At 35.1% G+C, this 9,349-nt stretch overlaps 1 protein-coding gene across 4 annotated transcripts in view; it reads left to right on the top strand.

Annotated features, from left to right (window-relative positions):
• Positions 1-550: 550 nt before the first annotated feature.
• LOC132351842 (solute carrier family 7 member 13-like) overlaps positions 551-9,349 on the top strand; it is a 28,640-nt gene continuing 19,841 nt past the window's right edge. For all 4 annotated transcript variants that reach the window (XM_059901902.1, XM_059901899.1, XM_059901900.1 and 1 more), the window contains exons 1-4: positions 551-583; positions 4,422-4,502; positions 5,891-6,184; positions 7,951-8,082. In XM_059901902.1, the coding sequence (XP_059757885.1) occupies positions 5,893-6,184; positions 7,951-8,082 (424 nt within the window). In that variant the 5' untranslated portion in view covers positions 551-583; positions 4,422-4,502; positions 5,891-5,892. The remainder of the gene's footprint in view (positions 584-4,421; positions 4,503-5,890; positions 6,185-7,950; positions 8,083-9,349) is intronic.

Below are 9,349 nucleotides of genomic sequence, written 5' to 3'. Positions count from 1 at the left end.
GGTGGTTGCCAGCAAATACATTGGTGGGGGCTGAGTGAAATAGATGAAGGTGGTCAAAAGGTACGAACTTCCACCTGTAAGTAACTCATGGGGACAGACTGTAGTTAACAACAATGTATTGTATATTTGAAAGTTGCTAAGAGAATAGATCTCAAACGTTCTCATCACAAGAAAAATATTGGTAACTATGTGTGGTGATGGATATGAACTAGACTTACTGTGGTGATCATTTCACAACAAAATTGCTGTACACCTGAAACTAATATAATGTTGTGTTTCAATTACATGTCAATTAAAAGAAGAAGAACAGAATGCTTTGGCATATTTTTTACTGGTTACTTTTCCCCTCCCCCTGCTGGAAGCATAAGGGCATTTTTCTCTGATACTCATTGTGGGGACCTGGTAAAGTTCTTGGAAGTAAAACTCACAAAAGTGTGATGGCCTTCTTATGACTGGACCCCTTGAAGTTTTCTCTCTCAGACTTGTCCACATGAAACTTTTAGCAATTCGTCGACTGCATTTTAGGTTTTCCTACCCTAATACTGGTCCTTGCAGAGGTTTCTGCTGGTGAATTTCTGCTCCGGTAAGTTGTGATTCTCTGTATCTTCCTGTCTGTCTCTCATATTTTGGGCTCAACAGTTTTCCCAGTGACCTCACTTCTCTAACAGATCTAAAAAGAATTGTTAATTTTTCAGTTTGTTCAGCTGTAAAGAGCTATTGTTAGGACAAACTGAAGACTTCTGTGCTCTTTAGATGCCACACTAGAAACCAGAGCTCTTGAGGTAATATTTTAATTACCTTCCTGAGCTCCTTCGTCTGGGTGTTAATTTATAGTCCAGAGTCTCTTTCTGCTCTATTGAACTGTTTAAATAGCTCAAGATCACCATCCTCTCCCTCCTGCTAGCAGCAATGTTTTACATAGATTTTCTGTACAAATCTATTCCCTGACAGGATAAGGGCACATAGGAAACTTCAGCCCAAGCTCACTGCTTCCCTTTTGCCCCAAAAGCTTCCAAGCCCCGAGACCAGAACATATATCATCCAGATCCTAATAAACTGGATAGTATGCTTCCTGGCTCTCCTAAGAGACCTACACATATCCTTGTCCAGACTCCTCTACTCCCAATTTTTTAATCACCATATCTGGTTTTGGTATCAACAATACAGAGAAAATAGAAAAAGGGCCCACATTTCACTCCCACCCCCATCTCCAGCCATAGATGCTTCCACATGCAACTTTTATTACGAAAACAAGATGATTTAGAAAAAGGAGAAGGATAGGGTCTGTGTAACTCTAAAATTTGTTCTATTTCTACCATTACATGCTTTAGGAAGGAAATATATCGACAGACCAGACTAAGAATAAGGGCCTCAAAACACATGCCTTCCTAAAGTTCAGTATGTATTCCTCATCTGACTATGAAATGACATTAACAACAGAATTTACTTTTGTGTCATCAACTGTGCCATCCTCTTTCTCACAGATGGGATATAGGTACTGGCACAAAGGTCATAGACATAGGCACTCCGTTAGAACAGTGTGCATTCTTTCTGCATGAACTGATCCCAAATGAGGATAAAAATTTCCTGACCATCTTCCCCACTCTCAAGCCATGGATTTTAAACAATGCCAAAAGAATTGAAGTTCCACTGTGTCTAGAATCTTTGTCTATTTTGTATACTGATATGTACAGAGCACCTAAAACAGTGTACAGTTTAGGCACTTCATAAATATTTGTAGAATGGCAGAGAAGACATTGGTTTAATATACCAAATCTTGGAGGCAGTGTTCTGGAGCTATAGCTCAAAGAAGCACTCTAATAATGTAAAAAATCCATATTAATAAAAAGTCTGATTCCATTTTGATGTTTGACTGTTGACAGCTCTTAAGTTCCACTACTCCCCTTTCCTTTTCTGCCCCACATCTGGACAAGCTGATAAGAAAGCCTGCTGTTTCTTCCATTGGCACCAATAGGAACTTAAAATCACACGAGCGTCATCCCATTCAAATGGGAACTCTCACCTCAGCCCTACTTCCTCACCACCATAGAACATCAAGTTAGTAACTCCTGTCTGCCCTCTCAAAACATTTTTGGACCTGCTTGGATCCTACCCTGTCTCCTCATGAGAGTCTCATTATGAGAATAATGAACCCTTCCATATCCTCTTAGTGCATGTATGTCATCATTAGTTTTGATATCTGAGCCAAATTTTGGATGGCAGGGGTAGTGTGTCCATCCCATCTCAGTGGGGTGACTACATCTTTGAAGATTAGCTTTTTATCTTAAAAGAGCATGTTAATTTTATATTCTATTCCATAATATTTGCATGTTTAAAATAAATGCTTCAAAATAAATTCTGAATGCTTAAATAAATGCTTCAAAAAGTTTCCCCAAAAAAGTACTTTGAGTGAAATTGACACCTCAGGAAGATGAATAACATTTAACCCATGGCTTCACCTATTCCCTGGCATACAGTTATTTGAGCAAAGAGTATTTCAGTTTGAGAGGTATAGATGCAGTCCTATTCCATTAATTTATAAATGACAGAAACTAATGTCAAGAAAACAAAAGAAATTTCTAAGGTCACGCAGCCAACCGGAACAAAGATCCTTTGACTCCAATATGTCAAATATTTCCAAAATCTAGTTTATTGTTTTTATTTTGATATATATCTAACATTCATCTAATGCAATCAGGGAGTTTGTATAAATTATTCAGAAGCACAGTCAAGCATAAACACCAATTACAAATTACTATTTTAGGAATTAAAAGTATCGAGACAAAGGGTGAGTTACAAGTAAACGGCTACAAAAAACAATCACCATCTTTTCATGTACCTGTTAGCCATTTGTATGACTTCATTGGGAAAATGTTTATTCAAGTTGTCTGCCCATTTTCAATTGGATTCTTTGATTTTTTGCTATTGAGTTGTATGAGTTCCTTATATATTTTGGATATTAACCCTTATTAGATAGATGGTTTGCAAATATTTTCTCCCATTCCATAAATTGCCTTCTCATTTTTCTGGGTGTTTCTCTTGCTGTGCAGAAACTTTTTAGTTTGATGTAGTCCCACTTGTTTATTTTTGCTTTTGTTGCTTGCACTTTTGGTTTGATAGCCAAAAAATCATTGGTAAGACCAATTCAAGGAGTTGATTTCTGTTTTCTTTTAGTTTTACAATATCAGGTTTTATGTTTAAGTCTTTGATCCCTTTTCAAGTTAATTTTTGTGAGTGGTGTAAGATAGGGGTCTAATTTTGCATGTGAATATCCTATTTTTCCCAACACCTTTTATTGAAGAGAGTGTCCTTTCCCCATTGAGTATTCTTGGCTTCTTTGTCAAATACTAGCTGACTGTACATGCATGCATTTATTTCTGAGCTCTCAATTCTGTTCCATTGGTCTATGTGTCAGTTTTTATACTAGAAAAAGAAGTACAGACTATTCCCAAAGAGTTTTGCTTGTAACTGTAGTAATATGTCTAGAGATCTTCAGAATACTGTTCTCACAGCCAAGACTTGAATTAAAGTCTGATTATTGAGTTGCAATAACCTGTGCTGACAGGCCATTGTTATTGTGCCACTTGTGAGAGAGGAGAGTGAGTCTAATGACACACTCATGGCTGTGAGTCAGACTTGAGTGCTCCATCAGTCCTAATCCAGTCCCTGCACAAGGGGATGCATCGCTGAGATTGGATAAACACAGGGCCCATGAAAAAGTCACCAAGAAAAAAACAAACCAACTCTTATGGTTTATATTGTTGTTTCTTGGCTTCTTGTGGATTATGGATTTATTTATTTGTAAGTAAAATCATAAATATATATAAAAACATATATGTAAAATACATTAAAATTAGTTAATTTAAGTGAATAGGTGGGTGAACTTGACAAATTAATTTCTTATTCCTTAATTTCCTCATCTATTGGTACTGTATCACAGGTGGTTGATTTGATTTAAAGAGTTAATATAGGGCTTCCCTGGTGGCGCAGTGGTTGAGAGTCTGCCTGCCAATGCGGGGGACACGGGTTCGAGCCCTGGTCTGGGAGGATCCCACATGCCGCGGAGCAACTGGGCCCGTGAGCCACAACTACTGAGCCTGAGCGTCTGGAGCCTCTGCTCCGCAACAAGAGAGGCTGCGATAGTGAGAGGCACGCGCACCGCGATGAAGAGTGGCTCCCACTGGCCGCAACTGGAGAAAGCCCTCACACAGAAACAAAGACCCAACACAGCCAAAAATAAACATAATAAATAAATAATAAATAAAAATTTTTAAAAAAAAGAGCTAATATAAGTGTTAAACACAGTTCCCATCACATAGTAGGTGCCATGTAAATATTAGCTATTATTAGTATTACCATGTTGAAGCTCACAACCAGTATACAAAAAGTCTTTATTTATATATGTCTTCTTCTCTAAACAGGAGTTCCTGGAGGATAAAGATCATTAATTCAACAGATTTACTGAGACATACTGTGTACCCCGAGCTGGACCAGATACCAGGGTAAAATGGTGAACAATATACAGACCTTGTCTTAGTCATTCCTGCACATGCACTGATTCACTCTGTACCAGGCAAAAAGCAGATGCTCAAAAGAGTGTGCCCTAAGTCAATAAGTAGCTGAAAATATAGAAAAAAATAAATAATGCTGAAAAGATGAATCATGCCCCTACTAGATAATTAACAAGGGAAATGTAAAACCCTAAATATGTGTACTAAGTGACCTGTTTGTCAAAAACTGAGTCTAATTTGCAACTAATTACAAAAGTTTTTAAAGGACCTTAGAGAAGCTGAAGCACTCTGTATATAATGTAGATAGTGAAAACTAAAATAACCAAATTATGAAACTAACATTTATGGATACCTAAGGTATGTCAGTTATACTACCAGGAGTTTTGTATTAGTATTTGCTTCATCAATAAATTACCTTATTTAATTCTATTAAAGAAAAAAATAAGGATTATCAGTCCCATTTTTCAAAATAACAAAATCGAAAGTCATTGAGTGACATAGATGTGCTAGTAAGTGGCAGATGTGTGTGTGATTCAAACCAAGATCTGCTAACAAGTGGCAAGCATGTGATTCAAACCTTGTATTTTTTGTCATTCTTTACAAACTTCCTTATGGTACAAACTTTAAAAATTACTTGTTTAAGGATCAAAATTAATGAGGTTACATATCCATAGAAGAAACCTGACTTGGAATTTTTCATCTCATTCCCAATTAGCTGTGTCTAAAATGTTTAATTGTGCATAACTTTTTAAATGCTTAACATGTAAAACATAACTCTAATATTATCTCAGACACTTTAGTTCAATTTGCTCACAAGTTAATTTTTTTATTATGTTAAGGGCTGTGACAAAATCTATTTGAGTAAGAGAGGAAGAGGAAAGTAAAGCACTTAACTATAAGAAGATTGGCTGAAGCCTTTCACAAGTATGAACAGAGTAAAAACTGTGAATTTATGTTAGCTTTTAAAATTAAGTTTCAGACTTAAGAAAATGAAGATGGGAGAAAGTATTCAGCTTCAACGGGTAATAAGGTATTTCCATGGAATGATTTTTTATTCAGTATCATAATGGGTGCAGGAATATTTGTTGCTCCTAAAGGGGTGTTAAAATACTCTTCACTCAATGTAAGAGTCTCCCTAAGTATTTGGGCTGCTTGCGCCATAGTGTCTATGATGGCTGCCCTTAGTCACGCAGAGCTGGGGACCACATTCCCTAGAAGTGGAGCACAGTATTATTTCCTCAAGAGATCTCTTGGACCCTTTATTGTTTTCTTCTATCTCTGGATCAGTCTATTTAGTACCCCAGCAGGAACTGCTGCACGTGGCTTTTTACTAGCAGGGTATATAATGCAGCCTTTCTATCCTGGATGTTTTTTTCCAGAGATGCCAAAGAACTGTTTAGCATTGGCCATTTTATGGTGCTTGGGAATTCTGAATGATCGAGGAGTGAAGGAGGTGACTTGGTTTCAGACTGTCAGTACAGTTGTGAAAATGACAGTACTCTGCTTCATATCTCTAACTGGAATCGTGTTATTTGTGAGAGGAAGAAAAGAGAACCTAGCCAGGTTTGAGAAAGCTTTCGATGCTGAAGTTTCAGATGCCTCACAGATTGCTGAAGCCTTCTTACAAGGATTATATGCATATTATGGCTGGGGAGTCCTTGTTAAAATAGCAGGTAAAGTCATTATTTTTAAATTATAAAAAACACCACCACGCTATAAACATACAACGGTTAATCAGCTTAATTCTAAGAAAGAAATACTACATTGTTTTAATATAATGTGTTTCTCTCTTGCTTTTATCAGGTGGGTGGGTGGAAATGCATTAAACTCTCTACAAATGTGTCTTTCCAGCTTTGGAAAGTGAAATATTTTCCAGATGCTTACAAATTAAAACAAGTAAACACAGAACTGACACAGCTTAAGGACTCCAAGACAATTGCAGTTTTTTACTGAACAAATATTTTAATAGTCTACACTTCGTAGTTACAACAACCCTCAGAGAAAAATTTTAAATACAGAAGATATAAATTAAAATAAAGATTATGTGTAACCAATTATCTTGTATGTACACACATGTGGGGGTCACACTGCACATATACTCTTATAACTTTATTTTACCTAAAGCACATAGTGAGAATTCAAAATATTATTAAATATAAATGCTTTTAAATGAATACACAGTATTCTATCATATGTAATTTAACCATTTTTCAAACTTTTTCCCATTGTTGGATCCCAGAGTTGTTTCTAGTTTTTCACTTTAAAATTTTACACTCATTGTTCCAATCACATCCTTTTATGTAAATCTTTGTGGGTTTCTCATTGCTTTATTAGAAAAAATCTTGAAGTAAAATTACTAAGTGAAGTATACAAATATTTAGAAATGTCTTGAGGAATATTGCCAAATTGCCTTCCAGAAAGGCTTTACAAATATATCTATCAGTGTGAATTAAAATGACTAGACTTGGCTTCATCAAACTTGTTCATTCTTTAGTCACCTAGAGCTGTGAAAATCAAATTTCAGTGTTATAACTCATTTTTTCTTCAATTTCTAATGGGAGGGAAGAGTTTTGCAAATGTTCATGACCATTTGTGTTTCTTCCTTGTAAGACAAGTAAATGGTTTTCCCAGTTTGTTGTTTGTTTTTTATTTTGTTCATAAGATTTTAAAAATTTCAGTCTTAAAGACTAGAATTTATTTATGTTTATTTAGTTATTTATATAATACCTATAAGTACCAAACTATCCATCTTTTAATTTTTCATTGTTTTCATACTTGAAAAGTCTTTCCCCATCTCAAGGTTTAGATAAATATGTATCTGTGATCCTTTCTCTAAATCTTTATGGTCTTATTTTGCATTTTACTTTTAATACATATGAATTATTTTGAGGGAGCTGCATACTGTGAGTTAATAATATAATTTTGTATTTTCCAAGTAAACATATATGTCAATTTTGGTGTTGGCAATATACACTCAAGTTTAATTTAAGGTTTAACTAGTCTAGAACCTTAATCCAAGGAGTGAAAAGAGCAGGAGAGTCTACCCTAAAGTCCTAGAATATTGTGACCAGATTAACAGATGAGCTATTCCAGCCCTTCATTAACACGTACTTGTAGTTCTATTGAATACAATGATGGCCGTAAGGTAAGGGAAGATTTGCTCCAGTCCTCCTGGCCTAGAATCCAGGTTTTCTGTTATTTTCTTATCCAAAAAAGCTCATGTTGAGTATATCAGAGATACAACATTAAAACCCAGAATTTAGCAAAATTCTGTTGCTACTAGAATCAATAATTTACCCAAGCTTGGTAAATAAGCATTCAACAAAAATGAACTCTTGCTGTGTGCAGTCGTTTCTTTTACTTATTATGTGTTATATTGAAGCCACTTTCAAAGATTATATAATTAGCCATTTTTTATGTGTGGCACTTTTTTTTTCAGGAGAGCTGAAAAACCCTAGTGAGAATATCCCCAAATGCGTGGTTACTGCACTTATCCGTGTGGCACTGATCTACTTATTGGTTAACATTTCCCACCTAGCCGTCCTGATGCCAAAGGAAATCATGTCCTCAGGTATGGCTACACAGAACCAGGGGGAAGACACTCTGTTTCATTCTCCTGAATAAAGGGAGTTTCTAATGTACAGTGGATTTTTTGCATACTTTAAGAGAATTATGCTAAATTAGTTCATGTCTGGATTATTTATTTATCTATTTATTTAAAGGCAAAAGTTCAAAAGGTCAAGCAATCTCTTTTGAGCATATAGTAAAGGGTGAAGTCTAGGAGCAAAAATATGGAAAACACCAAAAATTATAAAAGGAAAAAAAGCAGAACACAATGGAAAGAATAGAATAGAACAGAAAAGAATGGGATAGAATAGAATAGAAAATATGAGAATACTTATCAAAATCCATTGGGATATACTTAATAAGGTGTATATGGGTGCTCTGGGATAGCATTTGCCTCCAGGAAATATAACTCATACTTTGTCTCTAGGCATATCCCCAAAATCTATACAGAGCTTGAGTACTTAACTTTTCTTATTACTGAAGTAGAAGTGAATCCTTCCACAATATATATATCTATATAGAGATATATAATTTCAGTTTACCACAAAAATGATTCAAATTTTCAGAATTTTTAAGAATTACTACTTTATAGTAAAGAAACTGATTTTTTGCTCTAAAAATAGACAAACTGAAAGAGCCTCAATTCTCAATTGAACTTAATATATCTAAACAAATATATTAATAAAGTATATATTTTTAAAACTTTACATTTCCAGTTATCATAAGGCCCTAAAGATAAAAGAAAATCAATAATAGGCTCTCATTAAAAAGAAAAAGAATGAAAAGAAAAATAAGGCCTATACTACATCCAAGCTTGAGGCTCCTCAGTTATCTCAACTCTAAAATGACACTATTTACAATAGCCAAGACATGGATGCAACCTAAGTGTTCATCAACAGATGAATGGATAAAGAAGATGTGGTAGATAGATAGATAGATAGATAGATAGACAGACAGACAGACACACTGGAATATTATTCAGCCATAAAATAGAAGGAAATATTGCCTTTTGCAGTAACATGGATGGACCTAGAGATTATCATACTGAGTGAAGTAAGTCAGACAGAGAAAGACAAATATTATATGATATCAGTTATATGTAGGATCTAAAAATCAATACAAATGAATTTATTTTACAAAACAGAAACAGACTCACAGACATAGAAAACAAACTATGGTTACCAAAGGGGAAAGTGGGGGGAAGAATAAATTAGGAGAATGGTATTAACAGATACACATCACTATATATAAAAGAGATAAACAACAAGGAT

Source organism: Balaenoptera ricei, chromosome 17, assembly GCF_028023285.1.
Source record: "Balaenoptera ricei isolate mBalRic1 chromosome 17, mBalRic1.hap2, whole genome shotgun sequence".
Lineage (NCBI taxonomy): Eukaryota > Metazoa > Chordata > Mammalia > Artiodactyla > Balaenopteridae > Balaenoptera > Balaenoptera ricei.
The sequence above is the reverse complement of the archived record's forward strand: the minus strand, read 5'-3'. Positions and strand labels throughout refer to the sequence as shown.